General features: G+C 39.9%; 1 protein-coding gene across 1 annotated transcript in view; it reads left to right on the forward strand.

Moving 5' to 3' along the window:
• The first annotated feature begins 8,145 nt into the window (after positions 1–8,145).
• Positions 8,146–18,084, forward strand: part of LOC127630295 (limbic system-associated membrane protein-like) — a 321,474-nt gene continuing 311,535 nt past the window's right edge. Inside the window, exon 1 of the mRNA XM_052107803.1 lies at positions 8,146–8,314. Coding sequence (XP_051963763.1) covers positions 8,251–8,314 — 64 coding nt within the window. The 5' untranslated portion in view covers positions 8,146–8,250. The remainder of the gene's footprint in view (positions 8,315–18,084) is intronic.

Consider the following 18,084-nt stretch of genomic DNA (forward strand, 5'->3'; position numbering starts at 1 on the left):
GAGTCATGTGTAACTCTGATAAGTGCGGTCTCTGTACTGTGATGAGGCCTAAATCCTGACAGAATTTGTTAATATATACTATTTTTCTGTAGAAATGAACATATTTGGGAGGACACTACATTCTCTAGTATTTTTGACATATAATTAGCCAATTCTCCAGGATCAAGCTGTGGCTTCTTAAAGGTGCAGTATGTAAGATTCAGAAACCCTTGATATTAATGGCACCTGTGGCCGTTAAGTGAACTGCAGCCAGCTCATCCACACACGGACAAAAGAATCGACCAAAACAATGACATAACATATAAAGAGATTAAACGTGATTTGCCATGACAGATGATATAGCATAATTAAAATTACACAGTTATGATTGTTTTACTACAAACTTTGAGACTGTATATTATATTTGAGTCTCTAGTGATGGAACAGAGCTAAAACAAAGTGATGATATAGGTCTGACCATGCAAGAGAAGAAGTTTGAAGTAATCACTTTTTTTGCATGATACATTGACTGCATTTTTACGATGCCTATGTTGGTGTTAGCTAGTTAGCAAGCATTATCAATAGCTTTTAGCTTAATTTGGTGGATGATGACAGTAACGGTTTATAAAATAGATTGTACATTATAAAAATTGACAAAATTCAGTATTGATGTGATTGCATCAGAACTTTCATTTTGATATATCGATGCACTATTGTTTTATAACAATAGATTGTATATATTGATTGTATATTGATTTAATGTTAATATTGAATTATTAAATAAAAATGTTCTCTTCACATCAACAGATGCAGTAAAGCAACTTGCACCTTTTAACACTGACACTGATCGCTTTGAATCTGTGTAAATGAATCAGATCCTCTTTAAACTTTGTTATTGTCATGCCAATTTTTGTTTCCCTTTTGCTGTGCATGTAAAAAGTAATCATGTAAAGATATGAATGTAAGTGCATAAAAAGTTTTGCAAACACACATTTATATGGTATATTTGCCACTACAAGTTATTTCTGACAATACATTATAGATCCATTACATTTTTAAGCCACAAACCTTGTACAGTAATGATTCACTTGAGGACAGCTGGAGATACTGAGCTGAATTTTGGCTTGTTCAGTGCATGTAATGGTACAACCCTGGTCTAGGGTTGAGGTGTAACATAAATAAAAAGCTAACCCTAAACCTAAGTCTGAACACAGTTTGTCCATTTCATTTACTTCTGCTTTTTTATTTTTTATATATTTTTTCAAAAGAAAAACACCACATGAAGTAAAATGGCTTCAGGGTTGGGCCAGGCCAAAACAGTAAGCAAAAACACAAAAATGACTGTACCCAAAAATAACTAAATTTCCTCTCAAAAAAACTTTAAGAAAAATACAGAGGTCTTTTCTTCCTAATCCAATAAACAGTAGAAAAGGTATGTACAAGAGAAAATAAATGGCACCTAACTCCTACGGCTTCCATGGTGGAGAAACTAATGTATCTACACCGATCAGTCACAACATTAAAACCAACTGCCTAATATTGTGTATGTCTCCCTTGTGCTGCCACAACAGCACCAGTATAGCATTGTGCCGAACAAAGAACCTTGCTACAGTGGTGCCGAGAACCCAGCTTTGGAGGAGAATGATGTTATGGAGTCCTCACCGCTCTGCGAAGTCTTCAAGACCCTCACCAGCATCCAGCAGTCCCAACATCAAGCCCTCATGGAGGTATGCCAGGAGCAGGAACAATGCTCTCAAGTCCTCCTCCAGGCACAAGCAGAGGACCAGCAGGTGCTCCGGAGCCTGATAGCCAGGGAGGGGGCTGGTGCTGCGACCTCCTCAGAGTCCACTGGTGGCCCTTACAAAGATGGGGCCAAACGATGATCCAGAGGCCTTCCTCGACCTGTTTGAGAAGACTGCAGAGGTTTGGAGGTGGCCTCCCAATCAGTGGGCAGCGCACTTGTTACCCCTGCTTTCCAGGGAGGCGTTGCAGGCGGCACCAAAACTTCCCACCGACAGCCACACTACCGCGTGCGGTCGATTGCTTATCAATAGGTTAATCTCCCAACTCCCCCAAGGCATGGGTCCAGTGCTACTGCCCGATATCATTGGAGGAAGCTGTCCAGCTGGTAGAGGACTACTTGGCGGTGTTCCCAGGAAGCGGCAAAGCAGTCTCTTCTCTCTCTTCTCTCCACCCCCTGTGCCTCATGTTCCCTCCCACTTCCGCCCAGATCTGGCTCCTCGGAGGTGGGGTGGAGTCCCGCCCAAGACCCACCCCAGGTTCAGAGGGCCCTTCCTCTTGTCTGTCTCTCCTACCCCCCTGTCTCCCTCAGCTATCCCCTCCAGGTTGGCGAGACCGCCGCCACGAGTGCGGAAGGGTAGACCTGGGCCAATTTGCTGGAGCTGCAGGGAAAACGGTCACAACCAGGAGCGGTGTCCAGTGATGGAGGTGGGGACACTGGTCTGGATTTCCGATGCTCACAGGCTACCCCGATTGGGCAGGAGCGTATCGGATACCGGTAAGAGTAAAAGGGGATACACTTCAAGCTTTGTTGGATAAAGGTTGTTTTCAAACCTTGATCCACCAACGCTTGGTGCAAGGCGGGGCATTGGATACAAAATAAATGGGTGAGGGTGAGGTGTATGCATGGTGACATTCCCAAGTATCTGGTGGTTACCACTGAGATATGATTCAAGGGAAAAAGGCATAGAGACGAGGCTGCGGTTGATCCCCGCCTCACCCATCCACTAATTCTGGGAACCAATTGGCCTGGCTTTAAGAACCTATTGAAAGTAATGTGTGTGGATGGGTACGGCAAAGTAGGGGCACGGGGCACTATGGCTGGTGAGGCAGTGTCAGGATGGGTTAGGGTTAGATGAGGGAATTCTCGTTCCCAGGGGCTTCCCTGAGGGGGATTCCCCTGTGGAGCAGTCACATGATTAGTCCCTCAAGCACACCTTTGACCAAGTGAAAGTGATTGATGGTCAGCAGCTCCAGCCCGGTGTTGCACTCACATACCCATACTTTTCTATTGTCAAATAGCGGTTGAGGAATGGCCAGTGCTATTTATTAGTCACAAACTCTCCTTCGGGGAGACAAAATAGAGTACCATTGAGAAGCAATGTCTTGTGATTAAGTGGGCTGTTCTTAACCCTTCACTACTATCTGCTGGGGTGGGCCTTCACCCTCTGTTCCGATCATACTCCTCTGCAGTGGCTCCACCACATGAAGGATACTAACACGTTGATCGCCCATTGGGATCTGGCTCGAGGGAGAGCATAAGAGGGAGAGGTAAGGCTCGTCACCTGGCTTATAATTATCTCTAACACCTGTCTATCATTATAGTAAAGACGGAGGGAGACCTAAAAAGCATGTCAGAGCATCAGAGAGGAGAGATAGAGTGACCAGAAAGCTACAACAGTCAGCGCTTCTGAGAGTTTTTGACCTTTTATGTTTATAAGGACAGTTACCGTCGTTTGTTTGAAAAAACTGCAAATTAAAGAACTGAACTTGCACCTGCTTCATTGTCTCCTGACTCCTCCATTGTCCTGAACAAAGAACCTTGCTACAGTCCCCCATTGTGATGGCCTTCTCAGCCATATTATTTGTGTGTATGTAGAGCATGTGTTTTGACATTATCTCCCTCTCTCTTAATCACTCTCATCAGACATCAGAAGACTACAAAGGACAGTTCGGTCTGCTGAGAGGATTATTGGTTGCCCCCTGCTTCTTTTTGTTTTAATTACCTATGTCTTGCTGCTGTTTTTGGTATTGTTTGTATTGTTGTATACTGGAAGCTCCTTTCACCAAGACAAATTCCTTGTATGTGTAAGCATACTTGGCAATAAAGCTGATTCTGATGTGTGGGGTAACCAAGTCAGCTGATTGTTAATAAGGACAGAGGCACATGATGTGTTTCCTTCCTATATAAAATGAAAGTTCCATGGCTGGGTTGTGCGATGATAGAGTTGGGTTTGAGTCCACCTTGGTCGAGTCCCAGTCAAATCCGAGTCTTTAAACAATCCAGTCCAAAATTGTCCGAGTCAGACTCAAGACCGAGCCCATAACAGGTCGAGTCCGAGTCAAAATCTGTTCATGAATCTGAATTAAAACTGTAACCGTTAACTCAACATCAATATTTTAACCTTCACAACTAAGAAAAACTATTTGTCAATGTAAACACTCTGATCAAACTTCAAAGTGGTTTCAGAATGAAAGTATATGCTTTAGGTGTATGATGAGAAAACACTGCTTCAGCACACTTCTTATTGTGTCCTGTTGACATTCAATTACCGTAATTTCCGGACTATTGAGCGCACCTGAATATAAGCCGCACCCACTGAATTTAAAAAAAAAGATTATTTTGAACATAAATAATGCCGCAGGTGCCTACCAGTACATTGAAACAAATTAATTTACACAGGCTTTAACGAAACACGGCTTTTAACAAAAATAAATAGGCTTTAACGAAACACGGTGTGGCAGCGGGGGCGTGGTCAAGCGCACGTCCAGGAGAGAAAAGTGGTAAGGGCACTTACACCTGAGCTAAATTATGTCTAACACCTATGTCTAATTTCAGTAAGCATGGGGAGAGCGGCATAAAAAGGCAGCAGCCACAAAGCCTCAGGACAGAGTGACACCCGTCAGTCTAGTGTTGGCGCATATAATTCCTCACGCTGCTGTTTCCAGCGTCTTATCATCGACTCATTAAGACCAAGCTCCCATGCAGCAGCTATATTTCCTTTTCCAACAGCCAGATCAATCGCCTTCAGCTTGAAAGCAGCATCATATGCGTTTCTCCATGTCTTTGCCATGATGAGGGTAACAAAATGACTACCGTAATCAGAATGATGGGAAGTTTGAGCGCGCTCGATTTAATCTAAACAGTAAACAAAAAAGTTCTTTTGACCTTAACCCGTACTGCAATTTCATTGGTCTAATGAAAGCTTCATGCCGCCAAAAAACTGAGCACGTCACAGAATGTTTTTTTTTTTTTTTTTAAATAAAATTTGAAAGTGGGAAAAATCCATATATTAGCCGCGTCATTGTTTAAGCCGCGAGGTTCAAAGTGTGGGAAAAAAGTTGCGGCTTATAGTCCGGAAATTACGGTATTTGTTTCTTTTCCCTTCTCTCAAACACAGACTAAAGAAAGTGAAAGCGGCAACAGTCATTACAACCAGAATTATTACTATTATTTCAAATTTTAATTTAGATTTGATTTCTACTTCATTTTCAATTTGTCTATTCAATTTAGTTTAGTTTTATCTCAAATTATGTGGGAAATACATTGAATGTAATTAATTAAATACATTTAATGTGTTTAATACATTTAATACATGGTAGTATTAAAATATTTAATAATGCCCATAAAATTAAAGATAAAATAAATACAGAAAAGGTAAAATACCATTAGAAATGTATTTTATTCTATTAGACTTCACACTTTTCAGTCCTCCTGCTGTGTCCAGGTGTATCCTACTTCCTAATGTCAAGCTCAAACTCACCTTGAGCTGATTTTTCATTCTTTTTACATTATATTTAGTATGGATAATATGTGAATAGAGACTTCTGCCCTCACTTGTGTTCTTTATTGTATTTTCTGACTTTTTTGCCACTGAAATGCAAGTGCCAGCTTTACAGGTGGCACACAAAGATCACAATACAAATATGTGATGGACTGGGTTATACAGTTTCCAGCATGGTCTGTTTCATCTGTCAACTTAGTTTAAATGTCACTGATATGTGGTAAATTTCATTTTGTCTCGATATAGTCAACATTTTCAGTTAGAAATAACTTTGCGCAGTAAGAGTGGATATGATAAAACATGCGTTCTATTCAATAGTTTGTAGTGTAATGTTTTAATCAAGCACACCTGTAGCTCATTATCACCCCCGTTTGGTCTTGCACTTAAACCTCACACTCAGTCTGCGTCTGGCCTTGTACGTTCCTAGGAATCACCTTTCGTTCTGCTTCAGAGGAAAATAACTTCCCTGTATGTTAACTCACCGGTTTATCAACAATCTGCTCTGCATGTGCAAGATTAGTGACTTGAACTCTTGAGTTTGCAGTATACCTCTAAATACTGATCTGCTCCTCATTTAATGGATGTTGCAATTCTGAAACATTTACATTTGACATTTACATTTATCTAAAGCGACTTACAGTGCACTTATTACAGGGACAATCCCCCCAGAGCAACCTGGAGTTAAGCGCCTTACTCAAGGTCCCAACAGTGGCATCTTGGTGGTGCTGGGGCTTGAACCCCCGACCTTCTGGTCAGTACCCCTGAGCCTCAACCACTGAGCCACCACTGCCCCACACTGAAATACAGATCTGTGAATCCTAGCGGTGATCAGTTGATCACATTGCCTACGTTCTCTGGTTTTACGAAAGACTGAATTAATAAGATTGTACTTGCCTGAATACTCACCTCACGCTACCTACATGTTTTCTGTGTTCTGTTTCATAAACTCCTGCACATGAGTTCATCTCCAGTTCCTGTGTTGGTGTGTCATTACAATATATGCATGAAAACTGAAGTGCAGTAACAAATACACAGAATGTATGATAGTACTATCTGTAGAGAGCGCATCGTTATGAAGACAAAGCCAAATCCTGGACATTTAGAGGCAATTGTGAAATCCCAGCTGGACACTTTTTTTTTTCAGGTCTGAAAAAGAGAACATGTCTGGGGAATAGAGTATGGTCACACTGTTACATAATTGTTTTATTTGTTTGTTTGTCATTGCTTCACAAATACCATGAACTCTGCCAGAGTCAAAAATTCCACGTTTGAAAGGCTCGAGTCCGAGTCAAGTCCCAGTAAAAATGCATCCGATTCCATGACAAGTCCAAATCCATTAAAACTGGGCTCATGACTTGGACTTGAGTCCGATCTCGAGTACTCCAACTCTAGTTCATGAGATGTGCCATCTTGGTCACTGATGCTCTCACACAGATTCCCGCTGCTGGAGCGAAGAGTTTGTGGTCGTCGCTGTCTGAACTTCTGCGTTTGCTGTTTCTTCAAATACAGAACGGTTAATAAATGTGTCTGTGTTTCCGTGACTCTCTACTCCCTGCATCTTTTATTGCATTTTATTATTAAAGTGAAACACCCATCCACTGACATACAGATGCAATCTTTGTTTATTACAATAAGTTATATTTGGGTGAATTAGATACCCGAACCTCTAAAAACTAGACGCAAAAAGTAACCACTAGACCAATCAGTCGTGTTCTTGATTAATTACTGATTTATGTGTTCATCTGACTAACAAAATCCCAAGACTGATTCTGGCAGATGTAGAGATAAAATCACCATATTATGTGAAATATCTATTTGAGTGATTGAATAGGTAATTAATAATGACTTGATCAAAATAGGTGATTTAGAAGAATCTTCTATTGTGCATAAAATTATTAATATTCATGAGTTACACAGCACTGACACCCAAAGTACCGTTTTTAGAATGTATTTTAACTAACTTTGTGTTAATGTTCTCTTTCAAATGACTTATTCCAGCAGTTGCAAAGTTGATAAGCAGAAAAGATTTTATTAGCAGAATAACATTGGATATGCATGCACTCTCCATCCATGCGTACACAAAATAAAACAATTCGGCTGCATGTTGTGGTGAAGTTTATTTCAGATTGCCAGTTTTATGTCAAGCTAAGAAACATTTAGAATTGGTTGATGTGTTTAATAGACAATGTCTTGATACACTGGAGGTTTCTTTTTTTATGTTGGCAGATCAGTAGCAAAATTGTTGCTATGTGTGCTTCCTGTTGAAATATAGTTAAATTGCAAATTCATGAATATTTATAATTTGATACTGATTTGATAGTGAATTAATGAACTAGTACTTGATCCATAAGAACTATAAATGGGTGCTTGCTTTGCCATTGCCACCCTCTTAATATGCATGCCACCCCCTTGCCATGCCATGAAAGAATATTTAGATCACCAATGTTTTTATTCTTTATTAAACGGATTTGACATATAATGCAGGAGATTTTTGGAGAATGAAAGAGGACGTGTCTTTCATCATTAATGAGTTTGGTTTGTTCTCTTCGTTAGATGGCAGCAGCGCACCAGAAACACATGAGAGAATCACAGACCCTAAAATTCAGCTCTGCAGCATCACAGTCATCAGCAGCATCCGCATCCGAACACAAACGCTGCTGTCATTACCGAGCCGAACCGACCCAGCTGAACGCACCCGCACGTGCGCGCGCGCGGGAAGATCGGTATTCATCTGGATCGAGACGAAATGAGCTGCTTTTGGATACACGCGATCTTCATCCCGGGACTCTTCGTACTCTTCGGATTTGAAGGTAGGAGGAACATTACAGTCGTGATGCGCGTTTGTCAGGATATGAAACGTGATGTTTCGTGATGTTATTTCTCCGGTCACATCGGCGTTTGTGAGTGAGGCGTGTTCATGGCGATATAAACAGAGCATTTATCCCGCTGTCAATCATAACTTCAACCAATGTTACTGTCATGTTGTAGAGCATATATGTATCTATTACTGATGCTCTCTTTTATAACCCATTTCCACAAAAGTGTCCTTGTTGTGTTTTTCTGCGGCGCTGGAGTTTGTTCGTGTTGTAATGGACTGCTGATTCTGTGAACATGATATTACATTTACATGAAGAGGGTGATCTGAATCAGATTCAGAGTTGTGATCTAACGTGGCACAAACAACAGATTACGAGCGAACGGTATTTTAATGTTGTTGTTGTTGTTGTTGTTGTTGTTGTTGGAGGGCCAGTGAGGCGCAGGTGCTGCAGAACTTCACCTGCAAGTTTGTGATAACCAGTGATGATGCACGTGTCCTTTCCTTTGATCTTACACACACACACACACACACACACACACACACACACACACACACACACACACACACACACACACACACACACACTGATGCTTTCAAACAGGTTCTCCTGTTTTTCACTCAGAGCAGCTTTCATTGGTTCAGCTGATGATGATGTCTGTAGAACTAAAGAGTTAAACATGCATTTCTCTGATCTTTTCATTCTGTCATAATGTATCGTTAAAAATGGTGTAGTCTTTACTTTATGTATTGAGGTGCCCTGATAATGTAATTGATGCGGCTGCTTATGTCCATTAGTGATATTGATTTGCTCTCAGAATAAAGAGGCCACTCATTAGGATGCACAGTAACTCTACAATCCAAACACACTCAATTATCATTTAAATCACAGCAAAGTAAATACTTTAAAATGCTGTTCAAGAATGCAAATAAGTGAAGTTACGGAAAGGGTCAGTTCAAGCAGTGCTAATGATGTTACTTTGAATTAAAACACATTAAGTTCTTATGAGTGGGATGGTTTTGTGTGTGATGTTTACCAGTGAAGAATGGTTTCCATGCATCACCAAAAACAAATCTTGCATTTGTCTGTTCTTCTATCTACTTGACTCGATAGAATGTGGATTAGACTGAAGCATAACTGTAGTAACAGAAGACAAGTGATAAATCACAAAAACCCTTTCAATGTCTCTGTGTTGTGAATGGGCCAACAGGGGCCTCTGTTGCAGCGGGTCAGTGGAGCTTACCTAAACTCAATCAAAATGACCCCCCATGACACGCAGGGTTCTCCAGCATAAAGGGTTAGCAAACATCCTTAAAATGACCTCACATGTTGCTCTTGAGTCTTTTATAGTATGAACTTCCTCACACAATATACTGCATGTCCAAAAAAAAAGTTGCTTCCTCTAATCTTTAGTTGGACCACCTTTAGCTTTGATTATGGCACGCATTCGTCGTGGCATTGTTTCGATAATCTTATGCAACTTCACAACATTAATTTCTGGCCAGAGTTGCATTCATTTCGCATCGAGATCTTGTTTTGATGATGGGAGAGTAGAACCACTCCGTAAAGTATTTTCCAGCACATCCCAAAGACTTTCAATGGGGTTAAGGTCAGGACTCTGTGGTGGCCAATTCATGTGTGAAAATGATTCCTCATGCTCGCTGAACCACTCTGTCACAATTTGAACCCGATGAATCTTGGCATTGTCGTCTTGGAATATGCCCGTGCCGTCAGGGCAGAAAAAAATCCATTGATGTGTGCGGCGGGGTGAGCAAGAGACAGACACTGTGGGTGTGGCTTCAAGCCTCGGAGAGGCATTTATTGGAAATTATAATAAAAGTAAAATGTCCATTAAGGGGGATAATGTTCATAACAAAGGGAGAATCTGTATCCTCGCGGTGAGACAGGGCTCCGTGAAGGGCGGTGTAGTGTCTTTGGAATGGCCCAGGCACGAGCAGGGTCCGTCGGCCTCACACGCTCCCCTCCAGGGTCCACAGCGCAAGGGGCGGCAGAGTCTTACCAGACCCGTGGTTGGTGAGCGGGGAAGTCGGCCCTTCACATAACCCACACATGGAGATTTGAAGCCGGCTCCCCGAGAAGTGGTGTGCTCTGCATTTTAAAGACAGCAGTGATGAAGCATTATTCACATCAGGTGTGCTTCATCCACTACTGTCAGAATGAGGCTTATTGATTATGCACCTCTTGCCCAACTCCAGTTGTGAGCCTGGCTGAAGGATGGCCCTAAGAGGTGGTGCGACGATGACGAGAGGGAGGGGCGGGTCATTAAAATCACTTACTTACTTTGACACTTGGAGATTTGATGTCATTGTTAGGTTTATTAATGCATCTGATGCAAAGGAGTGCTTGAATTTTATTGAATAAATGGTACAGAATTAAACGCAGACCCCCTGTATAGATCCCCACAATGCAGTGGTTCTCAACCTTTTCGATTCCAGCCCTTGAGTCATCTTGTTCAACTCCCCCGGTTGAGAATCACTGCCATAATGTATGAATTTAGTCAGCCTAAATAAATCAATGGATTATTTAGTGATAGTGATCTGTTGCAGTGGTGAATTCTAAATGTTGCTGATCGTATTAACATCATGTTCATTTGTCAAATGAATAGAGTTTGGCAGCACAAGGCTGTGTTTTATATTACAGCTTTAATTTCTCTTAGGAGCTCCTTGATTGGAACTCTTTCATGTTGAGACTGTAAGATACTTGAGTGGTTTATTCCTTCACTATCACGCCGTGAGCTTTAGATAAGAAGAGATGAGACGTGATGAACATTTAAACCCCTACAGATGTAGAAAGCATACAGAGAGACAGATGTCATTTATGGCGATGACTACTATGGTGTTAAAAAAAGGGGATGTGTTTTTATTATTCTTTTTATTTAGTGTAGTGAAGTGGTCAAAAATCAGGGCTGTTGACTGAAAGTCTTCAGGTTCAGATCCATACAGTGATTGAGGAACACTTGCATCATTTCTGTACGTTGCTTTGAATAAAAGAAAGAGCTAAATGGCAAAGTAGTGTTTGTAGTAGTCAATTTTCATAGAAAAAGGAAACATAATGTTTTAGCCTCGTGGGACCCCACATCCACATACGTGGATGTTGTATTTTGACTTATTCATAACGTGTAATTTAAATGAATATAAAGTGACTGAATGCTGTTCACGAGACTCTAGACGGTCATTTAAGGGTTAAACTTCTGCCGCACGAGTCATGTGACACGACAACATGACGTCCATTACTGTGAAGCGCTTCTACAGGTGCAGCGCCAACAAAAGTGTCTCTGATAAGAAATCTCTTGAAGTTTCTTCAGTGAATCCTGTTTGGTTGTAAAGAGGAGAGTCTCTAGTTTCATTTGATACGCCGCTTTAAATAATCTGTTCATTTTTCACGTGTCAACACGCTGATAAACATGATGTCCACATATGTGCACACTGGAACTACATTTCCTCAAAAGTAGAAAAAATAAAAATAATAGTTTCAGAATAAACAAAAAATAGTTTCAGATCAAACAGTAATCGGCAGACCCCCTGCAGCTCTACCATAGACCTCCTGTTGAAGACCCTTGTCTCAAAACATTACAGCAACACACACTGCAGATCCCTCTGTAACGTTTGTGCAACTCATCGGATTTTATAGCTGTTATATTGGAGAAAGGAGATTCAAATCTAACAATACCTTTATGTAACAAAATTCCTTGTAAGGTGTCTTCTCAGAAGAATGTTAAGAAAAAAACATTTTATATTTAACGTTGCTGTGACAACCACATACTCATCTGCATAATTCTCATTTAACCAGTGGGTTGCTTTTGTGGAACTTATCAAAAATCACAAATCATAATGGAATATTTAAAGTGAAACATTCAGTCATAGACTGATTTGGTCCTGTGACTCCATTTGCATGCTGTTTGGAGCTGTAGAGATGCAGTCATTATCCATTCTAGTCAAGCAGCATTTGCTTTTGATGGGTGCAGAATACAACCGGCAGGAAATGAATTCTGCTCTGAGAGCGACTGATTCCATTTGGCTCAACATTTATTGACTTTCTGCACAGCTCCTGTAAAGGGCTTCAGGAAGCACAGAGGTTAGAAATCCCACTCTTACTCATTACATGTCTGCACACGTGCTCTGTACTTTCAATTATTCTTTAGTGCTACACATCCTTATTCTCACATCAGGCTCTCTCTTACTGTAGCACAATTTTGCCACATTTGATTTTTAATACAAAATCCACATTTTTGATATTCTGTTTTTTTAAGTTGTCTGCTGTGCGTTTGTTGTTTTTACACTTTGGAAAAATCAGTTCTGAAGGTCTGATAAACCTTGAATAATGGTCATAATCATGATAGTTGAGAATGTATGCTCAACATTTATCAAGAATATTTCTGTTTTACTAATATCCATCGCCTCTAACACCCATACAGCATACATCTGAACAGTGAGTACTTCCAGGAGTAGTCATGATAACATATTCTCTAGTGTTTTGGTCTGATGGGTCTGAAATCTTTAAGAACTAATGTGGAAAAAATAAACATTTCATGAATTTCATGGAATTTGACATTTGGGATTAAATGGATGAGATTCAATTAAAAAACATGAAAGGAACGTTAGAAGCCGCTGCTTATGTGCTGACAGTATCATTAACATCACGTGCACTAACCCAACACAAGATTTCAATTTTTGTGTATTGACAAGAATGAACAGGGTGAACAATAAACATACACAAACATCAATCACTTAAACAAAAAAGCTTTGCAGTCAGATATGTTCAAACACAAAACTCAATAACTGCTCCATTTCTTAGAACAGTTTCCCCAATTACTTTTCACCAAGGGACAAATTCAACAATACAAAGTCAAGGACATCAATATAATGACACATTTTTTGTGCTGCTGCTATTAATATTATTTTATTAAAAGACTCTTACATAAATATTCATATTTTGTTTATTAGTTGTTTTTCATATTAGCCTGTTTTATTTATTCAAACTATTATGAACATTTTGTTTGTATACAGATACACAAAACTGCAGATACACTAAACTGCAGATAAACTAAACTACAGATACACTAAACTACAGATACACAAAACTACAGATACACAAAACTGCAGATACACTAAACTGCAGATAAACTAAACTACAGATACACAAAACTGCAGATAAACTAAACTGCAGATACACAAAACTACAGATACACAAAACTACAGATACACTAAACTGCAGATAAACTAAACTACAGATACACAAAACTACAGATACACTAAACTACAGATACACTAAACTGCAGATAAACTAAACTGCAGATACACAAAACTACAGATACACTAAACTGCAGATAAACTAAACTACAGATACACTAAACTACAGATACACAAAACTACAGATACACAAAACTGCAGATAAACTAAACTGCAGATAAACTAAACTACAGATACACTAAACTGCAGATAAACTAAACTACAGATACACTAAACTGCAGATACACTAAACTACAGATACACAAAACTACAGATACACTAAACTACAGATACACTAAACTGCAGATAAACTAAACTGCAGATACACTAAACTGCAGATAAACTAAACTACAGATACACTAAACTGCAGATAAACTAAACTACAGATACACTAAACTACAGATACACTAAACTGCAGATAAACTAAACTGCAGATAAACTAAACTGCAGATAAACTAAACTACAGATACACTAAACTGCAGATAAACTAAACTACAGATACACTAAACTGCAGATAAACTAAACTGCAGATACACTAAACTACAGATACACAAAACTACAGATACACAAAACTGCAGATACACTAAACTGCAGATAAACTAAACTACAGATACACAAAACTGCAGATAAACTAAGCTGCGGATGCACAAAACTACGGATGCACAAGACTACAGATGCACTAGGCTGCAGATAAGCTAAGCTACGGATGCACAAAGCTACGGATACGCTAAGCTACGGATACGCTAGACTGCGGATAAACTAAGCTGCAGATGCACAAAACTACAGATACACTAAGCTGCGGATAAGCTAGGCTGCGGATGCACAAGACTACGGATGCACAAGACTACAGATACACTAAACTGCAGATAAGCTAGGCTGCGGATGCACAAACTGCAGATACACAAGACTACGGATGCACAAGACTACGGATGCACTAAGCTGCGGATAAGCTAAGCTACGGATACACAAGACTACGGATGCACTAAGCTGCGGATAAGCTAAGCTACGGATGCACAAATCTACGGATGCGCTAAGCTACGGATGCACAAGACTACGGATGCACTAAGCTACGGATGCGCAAAGCTGCAGATACACAAAGCTACGGATACACAAAACTACAGATACACTAAACTACGGATACACTAAACTGCAGATACACAAAACTGCAGATAAACTAAACTACAGATACACAAAGCTGCAGATAAACTAAGCTACAGACACACAAGACTACAGATACACAAAACTGCAGATGCACTAAACTGCAGATACACTAAACTGCAGATACACTAAACTACAGATACACTAAACTGCAGATACACTAAACTACAGATACACAGAACTGCAGATACACTAAACTACGGATACACAAAGCTGCAGATACACTAAACTACAGATACACAAGACTGCAGATACACTAAACTACGGATACACTAAGCTACAGTTACACTAAGCTACGGATACACAAAGCTGCAGATACACTAAACTACGGATACACTAAACTGCAGATAAGCTAAACTACGGATGCACAAAGCTACGGATGCACTAAACTACAGATACACTAAACTGCAGATAAACTAAACTGCAGATACACAAAACTACAGATACACTAAACTGCAGATAAACTAAACTGCAGATACACAAAACTACAGATACACAAAACTACAGATACACTAAACTGCAGATAAACTAAACTGCAGATACACAAAACTGCAGATACACAAAACTACAGATACACAAAACTACAGATACACTAAACTGCAGATAAACTAAACTACAGATACACAAAACTACAGATACACTAAACTGCAGATAAACTAAACTACAGATACACAAATCTACAGATACACTAAACTACAGATACACAAAACTACAGATACACTAAACTACAGATACACAAAACTGCAGATACACAAAACTACAGATACACAAAACTACAGATACACTAAACTACAGATACACTAAACTGCAGATACACAAAACTGCAGATAAACTAAACTACAGATACACAAAACTGCAGATAAACTAAACTACAGACACACAAAACTACAGATACACAAAACTGCAGATACACTAAACTGCAGATACACTAAACTGCAGATACACTAAACTACAGATACACTAAACTGCAGATACACTAAACTACAGATACACAGAACTGCAGATACACTAAACTACAGATACACAAAACTGCAGATACACTAAACTACAGATACACAAAACTGCAGATACACTAAACTACAGATACACTAAACTACAGTTACACTAAACTACAGATACACAAAACTGCAGATACACTAAACTACAGATACACTAAACTACAGATAAACTAAACTGCAGATACACAAAACTGCAGATACACTAAACTACAGATACACTAAACTACACTGCTTTGCCTGCTGAAAAACTTCAATGAAGAATCTGAGTCTCCATGTCCTCTATGTGAGTCTGTTCCTGCACATCTCCAAACGGGATGTCCTGCACTTTCACTAAATGCAGTTTCAATTATTAGACCTATTAGTATTAATATTTTATTGTTCTTATGGTTAATAAAGAAAAGACTGTGAGCCAATGTAAAGAACATAATGAATATAATAATATAAAGTCAGAACATTAACGTAAATATTTACTTTTACAATTTGAAAATAATGTTCAGAACTTCTTAAACTACTTCAAAGAGTTCTCATCATAAAATCCTCACGTGCAGCAATGACCGCTTTACAGAACCTTGTTATTCTAGCGGTCAGTTTGTCCAGATACTCGGGTGACCTTTCACCCCACACTTCCTGTAGCACTTGACCCTTCACCCCACACTACCTGTAGCACTTGACCTTTCACCCCACACTTCCTGTAGCACTTGAGCTTTCACCCCACACTTCCTGTAGCACTTGACCCTTCACCCCACACTACCTGTAGCACTTGACCTTTCACCCCACACTTCCTGTAGCACTTGACCCTTCACCCCACACTACCTGTAGCACTTGACCCTTCACCCCACACTACCTGTAGCACTTGACCTTTCACCCCACACTTCCTGTAGCACTTGAGCTTTCACCCCACACTTCCTGTAGCACTTGACCCTTCACCCCACACTACCTGTAGCACTTGACCTTTCACCCCACACTTCCTGTAGCACTTGACCTTTCACCCCACACTTCCTGTAGCACTTGTCATAGATGTGTCTGTCTTGTCGGGCACTTCTCACACATCTTACAGTCCAGCTGATCCCACAAAAGCTCGATGGGGTTCAGATCCATAACACTCTTTTCCAATTATCTGTTGTCCAATGTCTGTTTCTTTGCCCACTCAAACCTTTTCTTTTTGTTTTTCTGTTTCAAAAGTGTCTTTTTCTTTGCAATTCTTTTCATTTAATGCACCAAATATCTTTCAGCTGTTTGATATAATGGAAGTGATTTTCTAGTATCAAATGATCAATTTATCATGATTACTCGAGGATAAGGTGTTGGAGTGATGCTGCTGTCTAGATTTGATAAAAATGACTTTTTCAGATAGTGATGGTGTGTTTTACACCAGTTATGTCCTGAATATACTTTGATCAGTCGAATGCCACTTTGGTGAATTAAAGTACCAATTTATTTCAGAAACAGTCAAATCTGTACATTATTCTAAACGTTTGGCCACCCGTGTAAATGGACTGACCTTGTGATGCGTCTCTGAGCCGCTGGGTAGTTTATTCATTGTCCAATCTAGAGTCCGTTGGCTAGCGGCTGCTACAGTTTGTTTGACTAACTCCACGTTTAGCTCTGGATGGTGTGAAGAAAGATGCGCACTCATGTTGGTCGTATTACCACAATATGATACCAGTGCATGACTGATTTAGACATGTCTAGCTCTGCATTTCCTGGTAATGTGTCAAATCCAAAGTGTTTCCATCCTTTGGATTTAAAATGTGAGGGTGTAGGTCGTATCCCCACAGATCTCTGACCATCCTCCTTTTTATTTTTTGCTTTGTTGCATCTGCTTGTAATGGATTTGATGTGACATAATACTCGTAGATGACAGATACTGTTTGCCCTCTGCTGGAATACATTCGGGAACTTCTCTCCACCTCGTCTATGAGCACAGACTTAAAGAAAGCAATTGAATATGAGTTCAATTGATTCTGGAATAAAAAAAAAATTATTTAAAAATCATTAAAAAACAAAATCACAATAATTAAGTGAATTGAAGGTGTGGGCACGAGACTGGTATAAATGTTTGTAGAACAGCAACAGTGCCACCTACTGTACAGGGGTGAAATTGTTTCATTTTTATTATTTACACACTGTGCGTGTGCGTGCGCGCGTATGTGCGTGCGCGCGTGTGTGTGTGTGTGTGTGTGTGTGTGTGTGTGTGTGTGCGTGCGTGCGTGTGTGTGTATAGAAGTTTCATCAGAAGTTTTGTGTCACATAATCATCACGGATTTGGTGTGAACAGGCCTTTAGCGTGGACCAAACATTTGCCTAATGAGGAAAGTATAATTGCTAATTATACTAATGCTAATCCAAAGTATAATCC

Source organism: Xyrauchen texanus, chromosome 36, assembly GCF_025860055.1.
Source record: "Xyrauchen texanus isolate HMW12.3.18 chromosome 36, RBS_HiC_50CHRs, whole genome shotgun sequence".
NCBI lineage: Eukaryota > Metazoa > Chordata > Actinopteri > Cypriniformes > Catostomidae > Xyrauchen > Xyrauchen texanus.